This window comes from Melozone crissalis, unplaced genomic scaffold (genome assembly GCF_028551555.1).
Source record: "Melozone crissalis strain CALT ecotype California unplaced genomic scaffold, PUWL_Pcris_2 ptg000027l_1, whole genome shotgun sequence".
Lineage (NCBI taxonomy): Eukaryota > Metazoa > Chordata > Aves > Passeriformes > Passerellidae > Melozone > Melozone crissalis.
The window spans coordinates 27,000,860-27,027,811 of NW_026535805.1; the positions used below are offsets into that span (position 1 = coordinate 27,000,860).

The window sequence follows — 26,952 nt, forward strand, 5'->3', positions numbered from 1 at the left end:
AGGGGTCTGTGCAGCGGGTGGGCACTGACTGCCTGGCTGCACCCAGAGGGGGTGGTAAATCCTTTTTAAACCCCCACTGTCACAAGTGGGGTCCCCAGGGATTAATATTGGGCCCAGTGGTGTTCAATATCTTCTTGAGTGATCTGGGTGATGGGATCAATCCACCCTGATGGAGTTTGCCAATGATACCAAACTGAGTGGGGAAGTGGGCCCTTGGGAAGGGAGAGCCATCCTGCAGGAAGACCTGGGTAGGCTGTGAGAGTGGGCTAACAAGAGCTTTATGAAGTTCAGCAAGGAAAATTGTAATGTTCACATGGGAAAATAGAACCCAGGAGTGCAGCACAGACTGGGATCTGCCTGGCTGGAGAGCTGGGGTCCAGTGGGCAGCAAGCTCAGCATGAGTGAACGTGTGCTGCTGTGGCAAGGAAAGCCAGTAGGATGCTGGGCTGCATCAACAAGGACATCATCAACAGGGATAAAAAACCTTTATTCCACTCTATTCAGTGCTTGTCAGGCCACATCTGGATTGCTGTGTTTGGTTGTGTCCCCACTACACAAAAAAGACAGGAGGGAAGGTTGAGAGAACTGGGCTTGCTCAGCCTTGAGAAAAGGCAGCTGAGAGGACATCTTATCACCATTTAAAAGCTGTCTACAAAGAAGGTAGACTCCGTTTTTACAAGAAGTCACATGGACAAAGCAAAGGGTAACAGGTACATGTTACTTCTGGGGAAATTCCACATAGACACAATGAGAAAGTTTTCCCTAATGACAAATCAGACATTGGAAAATATCTCCCCAGAAAAGTGGCACATTGGGTACTTTAGATTCAGATGGACAAGGTGCCAGGCTATCTTGTCTAGATTGTGCTTTTGTGAGAAAAGGCTGGACCAGATGATCCTTGGGGTCCCTTTCAATCTAGTATTCTATAACACAATTAGACTACTTAATTTTCACCAGACAGTTACAATCCTAAAGAAAAAAATTTGAGCACTAATTTTCAAAAAAACTACTGGTACATATCTCTGGAGTTTCTAGATCACAATAACACACTTGAGCAACATGACTTTAGAGCAAGAGTCACATATACCAAAACAACCAAGACAGAACAATTTCTGTAACAATCAGTAAGAATATTTGTCTCTCCATTTGTAACTCCATCCTACTGGAAGTAAATAAAGTTAATTATTTCTATCTATTAAAAGTGCTTGCACTGTTTTGGTACAACCCAAAAGACAAACAAGCTTAGCTATATCAAAAAGACAGCTTTGTATATTCAGAAAGCTCCCACCTACCTTCATTCTTGGTTTCACTATCATCAGGATTACTTTCACTATCTGCTTCATATCCTTCCTCTTCAGCAAAAAGCTTAAGACTACAGCATTGTGATTCTTCAGTTTCTTCAGAAATTTCTCCAGGTTGTGACACAGGCTCCTTCTCAATGTAATGGGTCTGTACAATACAACCAAATAGACTGTCATTGGTCAGAAAAAATATCTTTGGATCAGAAAAGCAAATAACTCAGAACTGTCCAAATGCCTATTTTCTCCAAGCCCACTGGGGAAAGAAACAAATTAATCATACACTTCCAAGAAACCTGAGATATGTTAAAAATGCTTCATTATCTTGTAAAAAAACTGAATCTGCAAAGAGGGATTTTTCTTACTAACTACCTGATCAAAGTTTTAGGATGCAGAATTAAAACTGTTTCTAAATCACTATCACCATCAGCATGCACCTTGACATTCACTCAAAGGTGAAGAGATGAAGATGTCTACAGCCACTAAGGTCACTCAACACTCCCATTTGAAGCCCTTCCTTTAAGAGTTCATCACACTGTTGTGAGATGAAAAGCATGACTCATTTCTGAGCAGCAATTGTGGGGATCATATCAATAAACAGCATTCCACTTTGGTATGAGAAGCAGAGATTTCATCTTCAACTGTCACAATAATCAAACATATCTAAACATTTCCTATCTAAAAAGACCCAGAGAACAAATCTGACAAAATCTTGCATTATTCAGAATGAGACTGTTTAGCTGGTGTTTCATACCTTTTCAATTTTTTCTTCAGAATGATCCAGATCAGCAGAAAAACTGCCCAGCGCAACACGAAGCAGCGAATCAAAGAGAGGCTTTGCCAAGTCAGTTTCTATCACTTTTGACTGAGCAAGCTGCTCTCTTATTTCAAGTAAGATATCATCCACACAAGTATTCTGTGTTTTGGGGGAGAAAAACATTTTGATTTGTGTTACTATTTCAAGCAAAAAGAAATAGTCTAGCTCTTTCATTTAGGAGCTTCTCCTTTGACCTACACTAATCTGACTTCTCATCTAAAACCACCAGATTTCATCCAGTCTCTTGAAATAAGAAAGATTCATCCTATATGTCATGACAGATTTAATTGGAACCTGCACACCGAAAAAATCAGGCAAAAGGCTGCTATCTAAAATTTGCAGGTGAAAGTGCTGTTTCAAAAATAATCATTTTTGAAACAGCTTCAGGTATGCTGTGCATTCAAACCACACCATATTACTAACAGTTGACAGAGTGTGACGTGTCCAAGATGATAAAAACAGTGAATGCGCAAGACAGAACTCCAGTTTCCAGGTCTTTCCTGCGCTTAATACCTCCTGCTTTGCAATAAATTGTCAAGTAAAATTCAAGACAGTAATTAAACATTAAAGTGAAGGTGTCTTTTATAAATTAACAACTTCTTGTGGAATACTGAATTATTCCACCTCTAAGGCTTTAGAAATAATTTTATCAAGTGTCCTTTCAGTATCTGTGCCCTTCAGTAGTTTTTTCTCAAGCACCACGCTCTGCTCAGAGTCATCCTCAAAAAACAACATGAATCACTAGGTACAGTGGTCACATCTTGCCTACACAGCTTTCCTGCAGCATCCCTTTCACACACATTCTCCATTGAATACTCTTTCTGAAAAGAGTACTACTCAAGCAGACCACTAAGCTCATTATTTAGCTGTACACTTTCAGTACTATACAAAAAATGGTACCATAAAAACTGCATAAAGTTTTTACCTCCCTAGAAGAACTTTTCACTAAGCCGCTGTTACAATAATATGAAACAAATAGGAGCAAAGGAAGGTAAAGTTGCACAGTACCTGGTGAAACATCTCCACCTCTGTCTTCTGCTGCATGGTGCTTGCACTGTGTAAGCAGATGGTCAGCAGAGCTTCTAGAAGTCTGATACCTTGGAGTGCCCACTCAGTCTCTTCTCTTGCAGAAGTCCTTATCCCTTCAAGATTGGCAACTGAAGTACCCAAAGCGTGTTCCACACTCCCAGGGCTGTCACAGGAGCCAGAGTCAGGCACCAGCTGCTCAGCACCAGCAGGACTGCCAGAACTATCAAGCTCCAATTGCGTCGCCTCTCTGCTTTTAGCCAGCTGAACAGAGTCATCCTTGCTGAGGAGCTCAGTTCGAGGACTCCCATGTGAACTTCTGCTGCTTTCACTCAATACTCTCTCCCTCTTTTCTTGCTCCTTTTCCTTATTTTTTGCAAGTTTCTGAATTATCAGGATTAGTAATCTCTGGCATGCTTCAAAGCCTCCAAGTCTGTGGAACTGTCTCTGGAAAACTGAACTATACAGATAGATGCAACGACACATGGACCAAATATCTGCAGCCCTATGAATATGTTCCAGAGAGGGCAAAGTAAGGCTTTCCAGGGACAGATATGGTAATTTGTGGCCTAATGGCTCACTGGCTGTACTATCATATCCTGATGTATCTTCACACTCATTAGCTGAATCCAGATCACCATCTGCTTCTTTACTTATACATAAAAAAGCAACACAGAGGAACAGATTTATTGTGTTGACGTGAATGTCTTGGCTGACAAACTTTTTCTTTTTTGGGTAAGCCTCCTTCAAGCCAGCATAAAACTTGCTCAGGCTTTGAGGAACTTCTGAAACAGCATGCTGGCTACAAAGAGAAGTGGGCAAGTCAGACACAGATTCCTTTTGTTCACTGTTCAGGCCTTCCACTTCTGGTGTTGCTTGGTCTTCCTGCTGATCATCAAGGCAGAGTATCAAGGTCTCTAACACCTTCAAAGAATGGCTTCTCAATGTGTCTAAGTAATTTAACTCAATCATTTGATTCACTCCATTACAACTCAGAAACAAGTCTCTAATTATTCTGCAAAAGAAAGCATAAGAAAGTTACTTTATAAAGCACCCAAAACCTCATGTAAGTCAGCAATTGCTATAAATTACTATAAATTAAAGAGAAAAGGAACTTGTCTGCAGCACTCTAGGATCCTAACTCAGCATCGTCCAGCTCGTAGTGGAAAACTGAACTTTTTTGTGAGATATAATGTAGGAAATATCTCCCTCTAAAATGCAGACCACAAAAATATATGATGCTCAAAACACTAAAGGTGGTTAATTAACTCTATTTATGACATTCACTCTTTAGTGGTATTTCCTTGCCCAAATTTTTTATTAGCAATTGAAGCTATTTCTCTGTTTGGTGATTTCACCAGAAAGCAGTGATTCCTTCTTAAATGAACTTGATGACACATTCCTAGCTGTCTACTAGTTGCATGGATGATGAATTTCAAATAAATTCTGGAATACCTTTCAAGCATAAGTTTTTGTGCAATTGTTATGTCAGCATGTCCAATATCAAAAAACTTTGCATATATTTGCTTCCAAGTCTATTTTTTCCTTCTTTTACTCTCCAAGTATTATATTAAGTTCATACAAAATTTAGGGTACGGAACTGTGAGGTTTTTAGTATGCTATATTTGCTTGTAGACATCCACCTTACTTACCTCCCATCCCCTTCTCACAGGACCAGATTTACTCTGATCAAGTTACTCTAGAATGAAATGGATCAGTTATTTATTCCCACCTTTAAGCCAGTGGAAAAAAAAAAGGACATTTTAAACTTAATCTAAGCTTTATTTCTCTTGCCTCTTTGCCACTAAGTACACTTTTAAAAATTAATAGCTTCTGATACAGGTTAGGTTAGAAGTTAAAACAGTATTAGATAATCCATTTACATAAACTGGAGTACTAGTCTACTTTTTGTCCTGGATAAACCCACTAAATTGACTTCAGGACTCCAAGAGAAATAAAATCAATCTTTCCTGGACAAAAACACACATTCGTATTCTGAAAAAAGTTCCATACATTTATTAAACAATTATTTAATCAATTTAACAATAAATAAAAAGTATCTATTGTATGCCTTCGGAGAACGTTTGTGCCTTTTTTGTGTTTTGGGGTTGTTTTGGTTCCTGTTCTTAAACTGTGCTTAAATGAACAGGATATTCTAAGTTAAAAAACAGTTATTACAGGAAAACTAAACATCAAGCCTTATTTCTGAAAGGTGGTTTCTATAGTGACCATTCTAGAAGGAAAAAGGAAACAGATCAGAAAACTATGTATTCTAATTCCCACAGAAAAATGACATATCAATCTGTTAAACACTCCTGACTAATTTTAGAACAAAGAATGAGGAGGCAGAGAGCATGTCACACTGGACAAAGACTTTATTTGTTGCTACAGAGTTTGGCTTGCAAAGACCATAATTCATGAGTAGAGAGCCCTCACTTCCTATAGTTTATGAATGTAGGCTTGTATCCTGTTACTCAAGCATTTATCTTGTTGCCACCTGCAACAGGCAAACACCACCTACAGTACAAACAAAACTTACATTCCAATCAGTAACAAATACACAAAGCTCTGTACCTAATTAGCATGTTTCCCAATAATAAACAGAAAATCAACCAACCTGGATTTTAGCAACAGAGGGAGCATCTGCAAATAAACCTGAAGCACTTCAGAAGGCAAATCCTGGCTGTGGTAACTGCACATGAGCTTATCAGCTGTACTCAGTCCAAGCTGCTGCTGAGCATGGCAAGCTAGCTCCACTCCTCTCTGCAGAACGGGATTATAGATACAGTTATACAGTTTCCACTGGACCACTACATTTCCCTTCTGAATTAAGTGGCAAATATGGCTTGCAATCTGTGCGCCACGTAGTTTGTCTTCTTCAAAAATGATGTCCTGATAAGCCTCCAGTGCATGCCATCTCAACAACATATCTTCAGATCCAGTGCTAGGCAGAATTCCCTGAACTCTGCAAGAGGAACTAGATGTGGGACTGGCATCACTGGAGTTGCTCTGCAAGGCATCTTCCAGCTGAGCAAGCTGATCGCAGTCAACAGTACATATATTGCATGATGCCTGTATAATTTTTGGAGAGACTTCTGCTCCACCCAGTTGATCCAATATAAATTTGTTAAGGATGTTCAGTATGTGCTGTTGAAAATTTTTTAATATTGGCAACTTGGAAGCATGGAGCAACGGGACAATCACAGATTTTGGGTCCATACAACAACATATTCCTACATTATGTACACCTGAGAGAATCTCAGAACAGGTACTGCTCAAAGAAACTTTCTGCAACAAGTGCAAACACTGGTGTGCACAAACAGCAATGCAACAGCATCTCTCAGGATAATCAACTTCTCCATCAGCAGTTTCAAAAGGATTTTTGGAAGCTTGGTTTTTAAAAGCAGACACAGAGAGTCCAGAGAGATCTCTGTGGTGATTCATGAAGTGAGAGTACTCACATCGTCTGTGCCGCTTTCTTGTACACATTGATTGATGGAGCTGCTCTGATTTCACTTTTTTGACAGTGCTGATTATTTTCATGATGCTGTTGATCAGGGCTTTCAGATGCTCTGAGGCTTCCCCAGGTACTCCTTCATTCTTCATACACAGCCATTCCATTTGAAGCACCGTTACTTCAAACAGCTTAAATCCCTGCTGCTGTATGAACTCATGAACCAGATCTATAGCTTGGCTAAAGTAGAATGGATTGGAGGCAGCACTTTGTAGGCAGCAGATCAAAATCTGCAAGACCCCTTCTATAGCCTCAGGTAAAAGCAAGGCTCTGTGACGATATCTAGAAAATATATAGTCCTCCTGAACCAGCTGCTGTAGTGTTTTCTTGTATCCTGGAGCAAAAGGGCCAGGCTGCTTTTCCAAGGAAATTCGGATTTTTAATGCTGCTTTAAGTAAGTCTGTTAAATTTCTTCGTAAATTGTCAGGCATTGTTTCTGTATTGCTGATGTCTAAAGACATAAGATGGAGAACTGTTCGAAAGAGCATTCTCTGGATCAGAGCCACAGGTTCTTCCGTCCACCCTGCAGAAACTACTTCATTTTCTGTGTTACTACTTACATTACAGGAGTCCCCAAATCCTGATAAGAACTCTGTCAATGTGGGCACAACACTCGCTGAAAGAGCAGAGCTGTGATTCAAAGCAATATCAAATTTGCACACTTTCTCTAGGAGAGACAGTAAGACATGGCATAAGTCAAAAGGAGAGTTATTCATGTTGCTCTCAGATGTTCCTGCAGCTGGCTCATTCAAAATTTCATGTGCTGGAATAACTTTGCTGGAACCTTCTAGATTAGGGGTGTCAGTATTAGAACCTGGTACCACTTTGGGAGGCTGGCAATCACTTCTACCCCCAGGGTAGCTGTCCCTAACAGAGGCGCTTAAAAAGGGCTGCAGTAACTGGGAGCGTCTGTGCTTTGTCATTACAGCAGTCTTTTCATCAGAATTGCCTTCGGAATCCGAGGTGGACAGCTGGGACCTCCTCGCATCCCGCACGGAGTAGCGGTGCGTGGTTTTGCGGAGACGGCCGCTTCTACGAGATCGCAGATTGAGTTTTGCAGAGGTCGGAAGAGATGAATGAGTGCTTCCATCTAAACTTAGTTTTTCCTGAGTAGATTTCACAGAACTTGTATTATTCTCTTTGGTCAGGCATATGTCTACTCTAAAGGGTATATTAAAATCTATTGAAACAGAAAGATAACAAAGGAACATTAGAATATGTAAAGCATTTTCCCTTATTTTATAGTTAAATACTTCCAGATTTAAAATACACAGCAAATTTGTATCTTAATAGGTCATGGTTTTGCATGCACCTGTATCAGACATTTTCAGTATAAAACAGGCAGCAACAACTTATGTTTAGGGCTGGTTATTTTTAAAGCCTAGAAAAATTATTTCATTTTCTATTTAGGGTTAAACAAAAGTGTGCTAAAAGGTTTCCTAAAACTTTTTGTTGGCAAAACTATTCTCAAAAAACCATTCCCAAAAAAACATGTCTCCAAAGTAGGTGAAAGGACTTTCTGGTAAGCAAACTAAAGGGAGGAAAAGGTCTTTTTAACTTGATGCTCCATTGTAACTTTTTGCAACTCAGCTGGGTGTGGTAGCTCACAGCCCTCTTAGCATGCATGGTGACATTACCAGTGTACTAGTAATGGTAGAAAAAATATATTTTTCTACTTATTATCAGTGCAAATATTCAAGTATACAGACCTCAGTCTTTTTACTTCAGCATTAATTATTCCAAATACAAGCAGCAGAAATAAAAGTATGGGATTTTAAAACAGTCAGGGACAAAAGAGAGACAGAAAGGAATAATGTTTAGGGTCCTGAACATTCGTACAAAAGCCAAAACAAAAACCCGAACTTTCAAGTATGCAGTACTTGAGTCAAAGGGCAAGCACATTTTGAAGAATAAAACAGAAGTACTACTGCCTCATTTCTACCAGTAAACTCCAATTAAACTATCGAAAAAGCAAGCAGAGAAACAACTGTGAATGTTCTTGGATTAAGTCCATTGTTATTTTTAAGAAGTGACAGAACTGTAACTGGATGCTTAGGGCAGTAAAGTAGCTACCATAAAACATCTGCAAGTATCCTCTACCCCATAAATTTATTATTTAGAAAAATGTCATAGTTAACAACAACAGCCCCCACCACCACAAAGCCCCAGAAGCCCACATAATAACTATAAACTTTATTTAAGCTGAAAGAAAAGGTGCCTCCATGTACAAGAACGACTGTGCCATGCTGTTCAAAAAGTCATTGTTGTGATACTTAAGAAACTAACAATCTGCTTTGAAGGCAGGAAATTACCAGGAGTACTTTATCAAAGAAAGGATATTACCTGCACTGAAAGAAAAAAGCTGCCTCATACAGGGCAACTTACTTCAGTTGAAGAAAAACCCTGACTTAGTGCACAAGTGATACATCATGCTTACTCTTTCAGTACTAAGAGAGGGTAATTTGTAGAAGTAAAAGCTGTGCATTACGTAGTGTATAAACCACAACATCTTAAAACCTATTTACACAACAGCTTTTTAAACAAACCCTGGAAAAGCCACTAAGCTGTCACAGAATAACCAAAACATTTCTTTAATTCCATCATGATTGCAGGAGCACAAAAGAACGATGCATCTCAGCAAGCAGGAAAGCTTATTACATAAAACCTCTATGAAAATGACCCTTTAAAGACTTCAAGTCTACAAACATTAACAAAAGCCTTGAATTTGGAGGAGTTGCAAATAGCAAAAAAAAAAAAAAAAAGCCCGGGAAGAGTTTTGGGTATGAGTCCTCAGAAACTTTCTCAAACAGTCAGGTAACTTCATTTACTTCATTCTCTTTGTTTTACCCTCTGGGAGGGAAAAGAATATATATCTGACAAATATAAGAGCCCAAAACAAAACAAAAAAATCTGACTCAGATCACGGCCATTTCCTTGTTCAGTTTTTACACAGCAACAAAAGCATTGCCTTTCACACTGACCAAAAGCCTTTACGTTCTCTGCACAATTTTTTGGCATTTTTAAAATTTAAATTCTCTGCAGATTCCACATCTTTGTTTCATGTCAGAGGATATGTACTACAATAAACTACTCTTTAGCACAGTCCTCAGCTCTGTAGTAAAACTTCAGAGTAGCAGTTTTACTACATTGCTCTGTAGTAAAACTACAAATCACTTCCTTTAAGTGTTGAATACTCTAAGTGATAAAACCTACCTATTGCTTTTTCTTCCTGGACAGGGATTTTCCACACCAAGGGCAGAAGGGACAGGAGGAGGGTCAGAAGTTCTTCTCGACATGTCAGCTCCTATGTCAGGAAAAAAAATAAAAGAAAAATTAAAAAAAAAAAACAAAAACCCCCAAAAAAACAACAAAAAACCCCAACTGTACTTTTAAAACATAGATTAACCTTCTTTATTTTACCAAGCCATTCAGCATTCAGTTCCCTATGTCTTTTTGCTGTTTTAAGCACTGAAAAAACAATATCATTGACTAAAGCCAGTCAGAAAGAATGATAAGTAATTATAGAATGATAGATAATAAAGATCCAAGATATTTATTATACCTCTAAACTGTTTCTATGCTCAAATGCTCACCTAATCCCCCTTGTAAAAAGAATTACTCAAAAAAGAAAATCAGAAAAGCCAAAAGCACAAAATAGTGATTTAAAAAACTCAACAGGAAGCCCCAGACAAGTTTGAAACTTTGTTCTAAAAATGTAACAGCAAAAAAATCAAAACCACAGAATAACCACCAAAAAACCTCCACTTCTAGTAGGATTGTAACATTTACATACCAAGAACTGCAGAGCAGGGAAGAACTGTAGAAAGCACAGAATTCAAACACAATTGTTTTATGGAATGCTTTGCAGCACTATCAGAATGGTTTCACTCCTAAAGATCAGTAACTTTCAAACACAAAAACCTGACTCAAGCATTTTGACATTTCACATGATTCTGGGACATGCAGCTGAAGTCTCCTTCCACTCAGCCTGCACCTGAGCTTCACACATGCCTTAATCAAATATGAGCTGGCAAACAGGTCTATAATTAACTAGTTTCCCATTTTCTGCTCCTGCTGAAGGACAGAATGCAGCTACAACATACCTTTTTGAATTTCTACTCTTCCCAATTAACTCACACACTCTCCACAAAAAGGAAAGAAAACCAGGACCAAGAACAGACAAATCCACACAGCCAAAGCTCAATACAAAAACCATAATCACTTAAGAGAAGTAACTACCTGATCAATTATTGAGTTCAGAGTGGTAAGCAAAATAAACCCACGGCCTTGAACTAAGTATTGTCCCAGTGCTGCCATATGAGTTTCTTCTTCTTCATCCTCCTTGGCTTCTGTCCTTTGTACCACGGCATTGCACAGTCTGTTGACATCAGTCAAGAATTCCCGTGCCAGTGAGTTACTGGCACTGCTCATGTCTGAGCTGTAAGCAGAGTAAAAGACAGAAATTAACTCCATCAGAAAATACATTCCTTATAGACAAAAGACTGGGAGGAAAAAGGGAAAGATACAGGAAAGATTCTTCCCTGTATCTCACCCCCTCCAAAAGACAGTGTCTGCTGAACTGAGCAATCAATATACCCATGCAGGGTAGAAAGGAAAGAAAAGAACAAACATACAGAATTTCAGTGAAACTTTAGCTAACAGCCCAGGACCTCAAACACTGATTTCATAGATCTAACAAGTAAAAGCCTGCAACACAGCATTTCCTCACACTGCATAAATGAAAGTTATTGACATTGTTCCAGCTTTTCCTTGTAATCCCTATGCACGCTTCAAAGTTTGTCTGCTACTAAAAGGTCTTTGACTTGAAGCATAAGGGCAAAACACATAGCACTTACACAACATTGTACAGAAATCCTATTCTTTAATAGTTTATTTGAACAATACCATGTTATGTATTCCAACAGTATGCAGATTGTTTCAAGGGGAAAATAAAAAAATTACTAAGTACAGATAATTTTGGGAGTTTCAAAAGTACAACGCTTTAAATTTACAACTAAACCAGACAGTGTATTCCTTCTGGCACAACTGAGCAGGTAGCAGTCACTACCAGTGTGTGCTTAATTCGAGAGACAATTCTGCTGTCATTGTTCCAGAAAAAATACCAAAAATATTGGCTCTGCTTCCCAGACTGATTAATTTTGCTTTGGATGCTCAGCACTAGTACATGGAGAAACATTTAACTCAAACAAGACACGAAATGCAACACTCAGCTGTAGAAAACTCTCAAGAGGATCACAGAAGAAAGGAAAACAAAACCAATAATCAGTGATGGCAGCAATGGAAACAAGATCATTTAATCCACATAAACCTCATTTAATGAGTGCTACAGTACATTTAACTCCTTCTATTTCTGTATAAACAGTTGCAGGAAAAGCTTCAAAAGTCAAATACTTTCATCATATCCAAGCACAGAAAGTGCAATGAAAAAAAAAAGGCACCGAATAGTTTTCAATGTAACATTTAAACATGACAGATGGATTAATATGTAAATATTAGGTTAAAAATAAGACCTTGGAACTAAAAGCAAGTTTGCTTGCACTAATGGTACAGAAAGCTCCTTCTAGTAGCAAAACTGCAAACACTTATACACATAATGACATTCACTGTAGAAGTAGTGAAAAAATTCTTACCAGAATCACTTTGCCAGCTTAACACATTTATCTCCTATCTGGAAGAACAAGCAAATATACTCTGGAAATATCACTCTTGGATCACCTGTTTATAAAAAAAGAAAAATATCATGGTTAATATGATTTTTTAAAAGTTCTTTTATGACAGCTATTTGAAATTTAGGAAGAGTCCTTGAGGGTTCTTTTGAGCTTTAAAGCCCTGGTTTTCACTTTTAGTTTAAGATCATAATAGGATTTCGGTTGTGCACAGAGAAAATAATTGGCACACATGAGATGAGCTAACATAATAAAATCCATCAGTTTGTAAATGAGCTAGGTACACAAGTTTAAATAATTCTTTCTAGAAACAGTATGAGGTTTTAGTGATCACTACCTGCATATATAATATGTGAAGAACTCACAGCTCTAGGTACAAGTGAGGGACAGAAGGAGAACTGAATTATGCAGTCAGGTGCTGATGCAAATGCATCTTAAATCTGTCCTGACAGAATACCAATTCTCTATTACACTCAGCACTAGGGAAGATGTAGTTAATAAATATTGAAAATTTGTCAATGGGAAACTCATCATTTGGAAATTTATCACTGGGAATGCAAAGGGTAGTAACCAAAAAAAGCCTCAGAAACATTAAACTACTAAAGGTCTCTAGGTGAGCACTCAAAAGATATTTATTACATCTACAGTTACATTTATTACACCCTAATTGTGAGGAAAAAAACCAAAACACAACAGATGGGGACGGGAAAAAAAGGAAAGAAAACCACTAAATTAATTGGTTTAGTATTCTCAGATGGCAAGTAAATAAAAACTTCAGCTTAAAGTTATGATAAGAATGAACATTACATGACAGACTTCCTTAAGGAAAGAGACAAACACTACAGGTTATCCAGGCAAGCACCTAATAATTGGCCTCCCTTTGACCACTAGGAAACATGTTTCACCCACAGCCTCACAAAAAACTAACTTACCCATTCAGCTAATTGTCACAACTTATTGAAATAGAATAGTTTAAGTAGTTTAAGCAGCTAGTGGTTCTGCAGTTGCACCAGAGTAACAAATGTAGAGATAAGCTGTCCATCATGTTTTTGTGTCCTTCCAGCTGAAACTTCAGCCTCCAGGTTTCCTGCACTGCTTCCTTGCTTACATGGATTTGACATACATTGCCATATTCTATCAAAAGGGTGGATTTCCAATAGCAGTAGCCAGACCAAGTAAGATTTTGTTGCCATTAACACAAAAAGACATTAGGCATATATTCTTACCACAATAATTTAATATAGGATGGGCAAGGAATTAAGATGCTCTGATTCTACAGTGCAGAAAAAAAACTGCAAAGAGATACCATGCCAGATAATGTGGCACTTCTTTTAGGATTTGTTTCAACAAGTGCTAGCTAGTTCTGAGTTGTACCTTTTTATTTTTCTGCAATGAAGCTTTGAAACAGACTGACAGCACAAACGTATCTTTGGAAGCAGTTCATGATAAAACCTAACTAAGCTGTATGAGAGCAGAAAGAAATCCACCAGAACATTGTACACAGTCCCAGTGAGATGTTAACAGTGTAACAGTGTCAGGGCTTCGCATAGCCAGCTCTTAGGGAAAAAAAAAGGAGCATTTCCTTTTGCTAGAAGAATATGACTATCATATTTCATAAAAAACACCTCTACTACATAGTATTTATTTATAAAAGGAAAAACCCACTTAACTGCAAATAATCTTATATTCTCCTGCCCTTTTCATGCCCATTTTTGCATCATGCTCATAATTCAACTTGTATCATGTTTGCCTTCTGGCCCCTTTCTGCCCCACCTCTCAAGGAGTAATCACCTGTTTACTGTTGTGGTAGAAATCAATTTCTTGTACCTGAAAATTTTCTTTTCCAAACTTCTCTCCATTTCTATGAAGTTGCTAATCAACTGAGCATCTTAAAGTGTAGGACTGTCTTGTACTTCAGTGGACTTTGAAAGAAAATATCAAAATTGTCCTTACAAGGATGGAACTCTAAGACAAATTTAGCAATCTTGAATACTGAATCATTAACATACTAAACTTGCATTGTGCTACTTATTAGATGTTATCTCTAACAACAGTAGAATTTGTCGAAAGAAGAAAATGCAACAAAAGCACAGAGTCAGAACTAATACTCTCTATACTAAAGTGAACTGGGCCTCTTCCTTGGTTATGTTTTCAACAATACATTGCCCAGAAAGGCCTGGAACATCCAGCAAACAGCAGCATCATAATAAAATACAGTACTAATTCAAAAGCCCATAATGCTAGTTTATTACTTCCAGAAACTGTTGCCCAACAGCTACAGCACAAGTGAAAGAGAACAATATAACATACAGCTACAGGAAGTTGTTAAATTACCTTCCCTAGTTTTCTGTTTCAGGTAAGAGAGAAACATTGACCGGGCATGGCATGGCTACAAGTCCTTTTAAGTACAGACTGCAATGAAGTTGCTTTTTCAGCAGCTATTAAAACCAATGCTTTGAAAAAGCCCTTGGTTTCTATAAGGCATTGTGCAATCAAGTTTTTTCTGGCCTCCTGTTCAAGCCTTGTAGCCTTTTCACCCATTCTCTAGAATAAATACACATACATATATATAAATATACACACACATATCTATACATATTAATATTTCATATATACATACACATACAAGTAACCTCTGGCCAAGAAACACTAAATTTAGTTTATACAGTATTCATTTCAAGTAACAAATGCTTATTCCAGCCTCATTGCTTGTACCTAATGTTTATGCTCTGGAGAGTATAATTGTTACCTTTTCGAGGATTTTAACATTTATATATCTATTATTATTTAATAAGATTTAGTCTGGAGTTGAAAGTTTAACTTAAGCTCAAGCTTCTGTTAGCAGAGGACACATACATAATGAAGAGCAACAGCATGTTATTAACACTAAGCCACTCCACAAGAGGCTTCTGCTATTATAGCAAAGATTGTCAGGGTTATTGCAGAAATTAAGTTTAGCTTGTTAGTAGCAGACAGCAATTTTGATTATCTGGTTAAAGAAAAGGTTAAAGAAAATAACTAACAGACTAAGAATGAAATCCTCTGTGCAAACTGGGGAGGAAAAGAAAGTGCATGAGATCATGCAACAGAGTAATATATATCCAGTGTGCCCTGGAATGAAATAGGAAGTATAGTCTGCCTTGAAATCTGTACATGGTGGGAAAATGAAGTGAAGGCTCAAAGTAATGTGTCACCAAAATCAGCATTCTTCCTTTTCTGTTCTTTTGGAATGATTCACAACTTTACACAAGCTGGAAAGAAATACCCAGCTGATATTGCCAAAATAGGTTACACAGCAGGAGCAACACAGAGAAAGAAAACAGGAACCTGCAGTTTAAGCAGAGCACCTCAGAAAGGCTGAGACACTTTGATGCTTGGCATTACTGATGCAGGCAATCAGCCAAAAGAATAGCTTACAAAACACAGAGAACATTTGCTAACCACCCAACAACTCGGTCAAAAATATAAGCAAACAAGAGCAAAGCCAGGATCTTTTAAGTTTGATTCATTCTCAAAACAGACATACCAGGCAACACTCCAGCTCCACAGAAGACCTCCTCTTAATATTTTCAACCACTTTCTGCTCTGTACTTTGCTATTATTTATTAACTATTTGCAGTTACAGAAGCAGAAAACCTATTACATACTACATATATCTTTTAAGTTTGATTTGTTCTCAAAACAGACATACCAGGCAACACTCCAGCTCCACAGAAGAGCTCCTCTTAATATTTTCAACCACTTTCTGCTCTGTACTTTGCTATTATTTATTAACTATTTGCAGTTACAGAAGCAGAAAACCTATTACATACTAAGGCAGTGCTGCTCCAATCATGACATTGCACATGAAAAAACAACTTCTTAACATACAGAATTTATTATAAGACTGCAGGTAGCTGTCAGTCTTTTTGGCACAGTGCTATTTCTGACCAAGTTCTTGATTTCATCAAGGAGTTCAGTAACTAGCTTTTAGCCTTATGCATAATTAACTAGATCAATATTATTTCTGAACAAGTTATTCAGAGTCTCTCCCCTCAAAACAAAGAAAAAGGTGAAAACCAAAAATGTTTGGTATGTTTGGATAAAGAACACATGCACTGTCCTTTCTACAAGCCAGGGAAGTATGTCAAGTACACAAGACAGTAAACAAGTATTATTTTAATGAACCCTCAAAAGTATGGTGAGACCATCAGAGTAATGATGTTTCAGAATACACAAGTGTGTTTATGTCTGTATAATCTTCACATTGCCACTTTATGTACTAACTCCCATCTCATTTGAGAAGGATGTTTGTCTTGCAATACCTGAAGCTTGAGAGTCCTGCTTCTCCAAGTATTATAAGCCTTCTGTAAGTATGTTGTTCACCTGTGTTCTACTGCCATGGTATTAAAAATTTAATCCATGAAGCTCAGTGCTTATACAACCTGAGAATTAGGAAATTTCTACCTCTTGTGGATGTGCAAGCATTGTACCTTACACTGAAAAAAAAAAAAAAGCTTTAAAGGAATTATCTGTGCTTACTGAAAAAATAGTCCATAAAAAAAAAAAAAGCATTTCTATATAGTGTGTGGTTAGGGAACACTGACACGATGGCTAAACCAGCCATTCCCCATAGAATAGGAATGACAAGGGACGAAACCAAATGAGATTAGACAAATAACAAGCCAGGTTTGTTCAAATGAAAGAAACAGCTGCTTTCCAAAATACCTATCATATACATATATATATATATATATATATATATATATATATAAAATTTATAAAATCAAGTCAGCAAACATATCTAAGGGTACAGACACAGAGGCCTTACAGCAGGTGCAGGCAGGTCACCTCAGAAACAGTTTCAGAGCTGTCATGCCTCTGAGCAAGACCCAGACCTGTGGTGTACCACACAGTGACATAAGAAAGAAAAAGCCAAACCCTTGCTTACTCACAAATTATAATTTCCCATGGATTTTCAGGCCTCAGGTTTTTTGATAGTTTGAAATCAAACTCATGGGTAATGTCTTTGGGCACAAAGATTGTTTCAAACTACACTTCCAAAATTTGGTCAATGTATTCTTTCAAAATGTAACCTATAGGGTATTTGCTAGCATTTAATCAGCTTCCTGTGATATATTGTGACTTGTGTTTATGTCTGCTCTTCCTAGCATGACTGTTTCAAGACTTTCAGTTGTCTAGCATAACTACTGGTGAAACCAGCTCTAAATGATAGAAACATAACTCAGAGGTTATGTTAATCAACTCAGATTAACATGTACACATTATTCTTGTTTACATACAACAAACCCCCCTCCAGTGTTCAAGAGTTTCCGAAGTGTCATCTTTGGATGACACTTTGGAAATATTTTTTATTGGGACATTTTTTATTGCTAAAATTCTGCAGGTCCTCATGTTCTGCCCTGAGTTATGAAGAACAATATTCCTTTACAAGTTAACAGATTATCAATAATTTCATCCTTTTGAATCTGGGGGAAATACCACTGAGACAGAGCTAATGGCAAACAATCCCACAGGCTAGCTGCATATTAGACAAGTGCTTTGAGACAGTTTCTCAGCTTCATGTGGAATTTTATTTAGTCATCAAACAATATGAAACACCTGTGAATACATTCTTGTCAAGCCTGAAATGAAGCAAAAAAATGAGAAATGACTCATCTAACAAGATAAAAAGTGCAACACTAATGAAAGACAGGCTCTCAAGCAACCACCTACACTCAAGTTACACATTAGACCTGTACATATGCTATACTCAAGCTTATGCCAAGATTGTGGTCTTATACTATCCAAAGTCATTAACTACAACATAGTTGTTAGCCAAATTAAATTCATTCCAGTTCATTTATAATTTTCATATTTCAGGCCACAGCATACAGGCATGGAGAATAAGCATTCCTTAGAAGAGGCATGGACAAAGCTGGAGGCCTTCAAAGATAATCATTGCAGCACTGACTCAGTCAAAAACAAATACACCTGCTATCATGGACATCAGCTAAAAAGCACTAAAGAATACAATGCTTCTACCAATACCACAACATGTTAGCAGGGGTGAAGTCTAGGATTTTTTCAGATCTTATCTAAAGTGTCAGAGGCCAACACTTCTGCAAACATATGATACTAAAGGAAGGAACTGAAAAATATTCCACCACAAGGTAGAAACATGAAAGACCAGCACGTTCCTACAAATGAAAAATGAAGGATGAAGATCATCTGTAAAACATTTGTCAGTGGCAAGGCAATGCTCCTAAGTGAGCCTTGTTCTGAACACTAGTCAGAGTCCTAACAAGCTTTTCCCTAAATTAAAATATATACATGTAATACTTCTAAATACCCTTTTCTGTACTTTAGGTTTGGTACTGTAATCACAGACCGGACTACAAGCAAGCCTCAAGAGTCATGGCTGCACAGTAACAACTAAATCTAAAGATCAAGACTAACTTCCATAGACTCTGCAAATTGAAAGGAAAGCAGCAGTCTACCATGGCAGGTAAGACAAAGTTCAGTGCCACTGTCTCCAGTGCTGAGCCCACAAAGACCAGCCCTGCATGACTGACCAGGCAGACTCTGTGATATGCTCATACATTAATCCACAGTACTGGAGATAGTATGGCCTCTGTGACTGTAGCTGGGACAGCACTACAAGCACACAGATCACTCTGCATTTCAAACAAATGTGTGCTCAAGTTGTGATCCAGAGGATCATACAAAACTTTTTGTAACTCATAATCTTATACACTTTGATTGTACCAATACATGGAGAAAGAGAAGAAGTAAAGATCTGAGCACTCTTGAGTGCTTGAGGCACTCTTGTTGAAGCAATATGAATGAGTAAAGCCTATCCTAAATGAAAGCTTAGTAGTGAGAGGATTAAAACTACAAAGTGCTTAAGATAAGTTTTGACATTGTGACTAAAGTACCCACTAAGAGCAATTAAATAAGAGGGGAAGATCAATTATCAGAGGGGTTTTTTTTTAAGCCATTAAAGGGCTGAAGACTAATTCCACTTCTGAAGCTTTAAAACTGAGCAGTGAAGTTGGTATTTTCTATTAGCTGTCAGATGCAGACAAAACAGCAGGTAAAACTTCTAAAAGTGGCAATTTAAAAAGTTACCCAAATATCTGAGAGTAACACATACTGCTATTCCTGTTAAGCTCAGTATGCCAGCTTCTTTACAAAGTGAAAACAGCTTTGGTGATGTTAGGGAAGCAGACCCTGTATTTCTTCCAGGCTTTACAGCAAAGGGGCATTTGTTTCAGCTGCCCCTCTTGCACTGAACTGGACTCAGATGACCCAGTCAACATTCCAGATAACTACAGGCAAAATGGCTCACATCATCTCACTTTACATAGCTTTCCTCCAATGGAATGCAAATAAGGAACAACTAGGATTTTAAACTTATTTTTGAAGTTTAAACAGTACTCCAAATTAGTCAAGGAGTACAGACTCTAACAGAAAAATTATAATTACTAATTATATTTTACTACATATAATAATGACCAAAAATACGATGTTTCCCAGTATACCTATTACTAGATAGGCAAACATTTAACAAAATGCTGAATCACCAGAGTAAACCTTTAATCCATCCACAATGCAAAGAAAAAAATAGTGCCAAACTAGGAACTTCCCAATTATAAATGTGTGTCACTCATGAATACACCAAAGAAAGATTTTACACTACTGAGATGCACAAAGTATGCTAGATGGAGGTGCATATGTTACCAAGTAGTATTTTCAGTAAGCAAACATCATATGATAATTTTTGTTGCAAATGCTAAGGACTTAGCGGGACTCCAATAATCAAATTGGCTTTGTAACTGATGTAATTTAGGCTTCTAAAAATAGTTCTGGAGTAATTAGGAGTACCTTCTGGAGTGGAAAATACACCCACACATTCCCCCCAGCATTTCCTCTAGATATTCAGACACATGAATTCAGAAAACTTCTGCTTTCCTTTGATCTTTCTTTAATTGAAACATGCAAATAAAAAATGAAACTACACATTCCTCACTGGCTCAAATCTCGCCGTATCATTGAAAGATGCAAGTAATACAAAGAAAAGTGGTAATAATCATGTAGCACAGTTTCACACTGGAGGGATTTCACTTTGTTTTCTCTACAGCAAACCATAAGAACATTTGATCTCAGTTCTTGGAAACTAGGACTGTTAAACTCTCTTGCCTTCCAACAGAAAGACCAGCACTTCTTTGGTTAATTTTAAGACAATTTCAGTGTCTGTTTAAACTGGCGAATCAAAACTGGACAGAGGTCAACTTTCGAAATCTTGTAACAATTACTATAGTGCTGGATTTTTATCAGGTGCTGCAGCAGAATTATAAACTATCCAGAACATTTCTTGCTCTAAATCTTAAATATTTTCCTTACTAATTCACATTTTTCCAGAATTAAGGCATTGAGAGCTATTCATCTCTTCAGATTGCTGTTTCCATTACTCATTCCCCATCTTTCAGTTCATACACTAAGGTCTATCAAATCAGTAGCTTACTGAAGTTAACACATCTAGTTACATACTTTTTGTCATTTATTCCCCCAAAGAACATCAATCTTTGCTAAATGCTTCCACAATACTACAGAGGAATAGATGATGTCAAGTGTTTGCTGAAATAAAACTGCAGAGTTAACACCAGTTTTAATATTTCCAACAAACCCTTGCATTTGGCACTACTTGACAGTAATTCCTCCCAGTATTTCATTTTCTCAGTTTTCTCTTGGGAGAACAGAAAGGTTTTTCTCCACTGTCAAAAGCTGAAAAAAATCAGAAATTCCCTCCTCCCACCTCACGGTTAGTACTTCATGCTCCTGTACTTCTCCATGGAGCATGGTGGCAACTTCTAACTGAAGCCAAGGAGCTCAACTTTCAGGTGCAGGAAAAGAGAGCAAAGCATTCATAAACATGAGAATTAGCTGAGATTGTCAGAGTGGTTGAGCAGGCATCTGACAGACACAGTCTAACAGGCATGAGTCTTCCACCATTTTTCATAAACCACTATTCATGACCTGCCTTCCACTTCCCACCTTTTAAATTATCCAGGAAATGCAGAAAAGCCCTTCCATAATGTAAGTGAGAGTAATTTCCACAGTGCCTCTGCACCACATGGCTCAACAGCCCCATACAAACACAAGTGTCACAGGGCAAGCCCCAGGTGCCTGCAGGAAGCTACACAAGCTGCAAAGTGCAGAAGAAAACCCTGTCAGTGCTTCTCACAGCATGGTCACTGCAAAACCTCACCCCACAGCAAGAGCAGGCAGTAGGGACTTATTTATGGGTGAGGAGCTGACTAAGAAGACAGAGAAGCAGAAGAATAGATGTCCTGGCTCCTTTCTAACACCCCAAAATCACAAAATCCATGAGATACAGAATATGAAGGAAGATTAAATGTGCAGTAGTGACTAAAAAAAAAAAAGGCTAGGGGAACTTTAGAGAAATATCCAAACCAAAGATACAACAGAAGTTCCAGCAGGTACATGCACCAAGATACAGCACTATTCCAGGACTTCACCATCACATGGACGACAGGTTTACACACCTATCCCTTCTTCAACATATATAAGCTAAGTACTTTCACAGCATTTTTTCCATCTTACTCTCTTACTCAGCATCAGATTTAATCTGTATCTTCACACAACTTAGTTACCAAAAAACCGCACTGAGAAGATTCACACTTCTACTTAAATAATTGGTACAAAAAACCTGACTTCCTAGAAAATGAGATTTTAGTCAGACCCCAGGCTACAAACATGCATCAAAGAGCTAACAGCTTACAGCAAGGAAAAACTCAAGACTACACGTAGCCTTTTCCTTTCCCATCACACATTCCAGTATCACTTCTGTACAGAATGCTCCATCTGGAAGCAAGGCTTCACCTTGCACTAATTTCCAAGTCCCTGAGAGAAATGATCAAATGCAAGATCTGCATGTAAACAGAGGAAAAGAAAACCTGATCTGGCATACCACGCTGCTTTATTAGTTCTTCTCACCAGACCATGACAGCTGAATCAAAACACTGTTGAACCTCAGTGAAAGCCCCCATCTCCCAAAATGCAGCTAGGGTAGAGTTATACAAGACAGCTCAGCCCACCTGATGACATATGACTGGCAAAAAGGTGCTTCTGTTCTTCCCAGCAACTCCTCTCTTCCTTTTATCTCCAGCACTGCACTCATCCAGTTTCCTCTTGATGTGGCCCACCCTGACAGCTCTGCAGAACACTAGCTTTTGCAGCTGGATTTGTTGCTGTGGAATTGCCATACTGAGGGATCAGGCAGTTGCCACTGTCAGTGAAGGAAAGGCTGCAGGAGGGAGATTTCCTCCTGCTCAGTCAGCTTAGCAAACTCAGACAAACCAGTCCAAATCACACAACAGAAGGAACCTCAAGTCTCTTCTACCTGATCTTGTCCCAGGTCTACCATCCTCAGATCAGAGCTGCCACAGAACCAACAGCTGCAATGACACCAGCTAATACTATCTAAAGGCCCACGAACCTTCAGCAAGCAATAATTTGCAAAGTACCTGATAATCTCACAACCATTCTGAACTGGAAAAGAAAGCAAAACCCAAAGTAACCCGAAGTAACCAGGCATATATGCATAAAGGCCTCCCTCCACTGCACACTACAATCCTTTTCTAACAATATAATCCAATTTTCCAACAAACATAGCAAAAGAGATGGAGTAGTGACATCTCATGCAATAGCTACTACAGTTCTTAGCTAAGGAGGCCAACAGAGCCTGACAACTCCTCACAAAGGAATAAAACAAGTATTAGTGTGGTCTTGTCAATGACAGCTGCACTGAAAAGAAATGAAATTCACCCACAGAAGACAAGCAGGTATGTTCTGGACAGCACTTCTGGGTGCAGCAGAATCCTCTTACAAAATAATCATTTCACCCTATATTCCCTCTGCTCTTTTCTGCCCTTAAAAGACAAGTATCAAAATAGTTTTGCTTCAGACTTCCTCCATGGGCAATATTACATTATTTGAAAAGAGACCACCATGGCAATGGCAAAATTCTGCAAATACGAAGAAAATATTAAATGTCCAACTGTAAGGGTGTACAATTTCATGCTAATAAGGAAGCACCATGGTCTACTTCAGAAATCACTGACCGGGGAAATACAGAGCTGAGCTTCCTGGGGTGCGTGTGGACAGAATCACAGTATTTGCTTATGCTCTTTGAGCTTGACTGCAAAGAAAACTATATGAAAACAGTGACTTACTTTCAGTAAGTGTTAAGAATGGAGTTTCACTTTTCCAGTGTTTACATATCCAGTGTCTAACTTTCCAACACATCCCATACTATTGTTCAAAGTACTCATAGACTCTTTCCCTACTATCTTAAACTGCATTAACAACTGATGTCGTGACACATGAAAAACCTAGCAGGGACTATGAGAAAGGAGGAAGCAAAAGAAGCATCAAAGGAGAATCGTAATTAAATGGTTATTAACCTTACAGAAGAACTTCCTACAATCAAACATTTTTGACCAAAAGCTGTCTTTGAGTATGGTTAAAAAAATTCACAGGGCAAGGAGAAAGGGAAGGCAGGAAGTGAGTGACTTCCAAAAAAGCTCCTCTTAAGAAATCTGTATACAATCTTATAAACCAAGTGACAACTGACTTCCTTTGGCAACCGCCTTTGATTTTAAAAGTAAAGCATTGAAAACTATATGCTTTTAGCTTGCAAGAGTCCCTGTCCAAAGGACAACAACTAGGAAAAATTAAATTAAAACCCCCTAGGAAAAAGATGGGTTTCTTTTTTCCTTACCTATGATAATACATGAAACAATATTATTTTTCATTCACTCTACTCAAAACATCCACCAGAAACTTTCAGAGCCAGTAAAGCACAAATTTCCTAAAGCACCTGAGAGGATGCTTTCTCCTTTGCACTACTGGTCTGGAAGCCTACAATACAGGCAGAAAGAAGACTCAAGAAAATTTTCCTAAGTCTTTATCACACTGTAGCTCCATTATGATAAAAGCTCTATGCAGGCATGGTCTCTTGCCCAAGCAAGCAAAATCTGATCCTTCCTTCAGGATAGGTTAAATGTTCCAGACACCTCTTTTCTGCTACTGGGCACAAGATAATAATACATATGACTAAAACAGATAATTATCCCACCACCTCATCAGCAACAGTACACAAGCTTGTGTCACTAGCTCCAAGTTCCCTGTAGACCCTTATAATGAAGTCTTACTAATTCACATGGCACTACAAGCAAGAAGGGAAAAAAAAAAGAAGAAAAAAGTCTGCCATAAAGATTTTCTTCTTTAGCCAGTCCCACTTATAACCACATTAGACGCTTTTCAAATTCCTAGGACATGACATTCAGTCATCTGATCTTCTGTCTGAATTTCTTCAATTGCTCTGCTTTCTCTTATACAATAAGTTTTATTTTCACTTCCAGTGATGCACTTGCTTTTCCCTTCTCCCTTCACTGCAGATGTCAGTAAAACGTGGCTCTTTAGTTCCTCTGGGGATATCAAGCAATAGCTAATTCTTAGATTTTTGCTTTTCTCTCGGAGAAGTATCTTTGAATATTCTCCCCACAGTCAGACAACATGCAGAAGAGTTTCCATCGCGCCTCTGTCCACCCATTTTGATGCATGTTTTTGAAAATGGGCAGTTCAGGTGCTGAAACGCTACGACTCCTGTGTATTCCACGTCCGCCAGCGCTATCGCGTTTCCGTGCACAGCCCTCACTTGCTTTTCTTCAATTCTTATCTGCAACAAACGCCTCGCTGCCAGCGCAGGCTTTGTGTCCGCGCCTTGCGCCAGCGGCTCGCACAGTGCTGCCCGCGGCAGGCAGCGGGCACGATCGGGCCGGGCTGGAAGGGACCGCAGCGGGGTATCCCGAGCTCCCTGCTCGGGCAGGGTCATCCTAGAGCACGTGGCACAGGACTGAGTCCAGACGGCTCTTGAACACCTCCAGGGAGGTGCACAACCTCTCTGGGCAATCTGTTCCAGCGCTCGGTCACCGCACAGCATCCCGGTAACACGGGAGGGGGCGGAGGAGAACCCGCACGCCCCGTCTGGACACGCACACGGGCTATTAAACGTCGCCTTTCGGCAAAGGCCGAGGCCTCACGTCACAGGGACCGCTCAGGGCCGCCGAGCGCCCGCCGCCCGCCCCAGGAGCACTCGGGCCCCGAACCCGTGGCGCCCCTCCCGCCGCCGCTGCCCGGGAGCCCCGGGGCGGGCCGGGCCGCGCCCGCGCCTCCTCCGGCGGCTCCTTCCGCCTACTCCTGCCGCGCCGCCGGGCTGCCCGAGCCGCCAGCGGCATCTCCCGGCGACGGCGGCGGCAGCGCCACTGACAGTCCGCCCCGGCGCCGCGGCTGCCGGCCTCGGCCCGCCGAAACCCGCGGGCAGGGCCTGCGCTGAGCGCCCTGCCACTGCCCCGTGCCGCCAGGCGAGCCCCCCGCGGCGGCGGTGCCCGTCCCGCCCTTACCCGCTCCTCTCCCCGCCAGAGCCGACGCGCCCGGCCGCCCGCTCCGCTCTTATCCCGCTGACAGCGTCCCGGCAGCCCATGGCGGGAGGTTCCTGCCCGGCCCCGCCGCGCCGCCCGCCCCCGTCTCCCCGGCAACACAGCGCCCGCCCCGCCCCGCGCCCGCCGCCTCGCCTCCGCCGGGCCGGCCGGGCCGCCGGGGCAAGGGCGCCTCTGGAAGTGCCGCGGCGAGCCCGGGAGTGTCGGCTCCGCCTGCTCCTGTGGCCGGGCCCTGACAGCGCCCGCAGTGCCACACGGGCAGCCGGCCGGCCTGCTGCTCCTGCTGTGGAGCCAAACGGGCAGGAGGTCCCCCCTAACCCGGTTCACTCCACCGCCGCCGCCGCCACCACCCTGCCCGGCTTTAACGTCAACATTAAAATCGTCCTTAACATGCGTGTCACGTATCCGGGGCCATCCGCCCGCTGGCGTCCGGCGCTGCTGCCAGCCGCTGTCACTGCAGCGCTGTGTGCAGCTCACCGAGGGCTCCCGAGGGCTTGCGCTGTGCTCCGGTGCTTCCTCAGAGTAAATCCTCGGAGCAGGTTCACGGCTGCGGAGCTGGGCTTTGTCACTTGGCTGGAATGCCCAGAAGAAAAGGTTGTCCTGAATGCTGTTCGATCTGACAGAACAGGTTTGCGTAGGCAAATAAATAAATAGTGAGTCTTGACTGAATGTCACTGTTCTCGCCTGCTTCAGGAATTCACCTTGCACGGCCATGGCACTCCAGTAATTTTATGAAAGTGAGAGCAATACAGTACAGGCGATGTTAATAAGAATATGCTTCATATATTCATGCATGCCTAAGTTTGCAAAGGCATGAATTGAAATCTTGGTTCTTGAAATCACAAAAAATTGTACATACAGAGGGTGAGCAAGTGTATCCTTCTCACCATCCTTATGCCTCTCCCTGGTGCATTGGCCTCCTACTCCCTGACCTTTGCTGCCTTTTCTGGTAAGGACTGTGTAATTGCATTTTGCTCATCATCCCAGGGCTTGCTGGCTACCTTGGTGTCATATTGGCCTTGTAAAACTTAAGCCAAGCTGCCTGCAAGGATTACACGGATGGACAGAGACAGATCTTGGGAATGCTTCAAACAGCAGGATCCCA

The 26,952-nt window shown here is 40.1% G+C and overlaps 1 protein-coding gene across 2 annotated transcripts in view; it reads right to left on the reverse strand.

Moving 5' to 3' along the window:
- LYST (lysosomal trafficking regulator) overlaps window positions 1-25,888 on the reverse strand; it is a 76,703-nt gene extending 50,815 nt beyond the window's left edge. For both annotated transcript variants that reach the window (XM_054280591.1, XM_054280590.1), the window contains exons 1-8: window positions 25,812-25,888; window positions 12,307-12,391; window positions 10,895-11,093; window positions 9,869-9,959; window positions 5,759-7,835; window positions 3,124-4,156; window positions 2,053-2,214; window positions 1,293-1,449 (exon numbers count right to left, since the gene is read on the reverse strand). In XM_054280591.1, the coding sequence (XP_054136566.1) occupies window positions 1,293-1,449; window positions 2,053-2,214; window positions 3,124-4,156; window positions 5,759-7,835; window positions 9,869-9,959; window positions 10,895-11,086 (3,712 nt within the window). In that variant the 5' untranslated portion in view covers window positions 11,087-11,093; window positions 12,307-12,391; window positions 25,812-25,888. The remainder of the gene's footprint in view (window positions 1-1,292; window positions 1,450-2,052; window positions 2,215-3,123; window positions 4,157-5,758; window positions 7,836-9,868; window positions 9,960-10,894; window positions 11,094-12,306; window positions 12,392-25,811) is intronic.
- Between the last annotated feature and the right edge of the window lie 1,064 nt (window positions 25,889-26,952).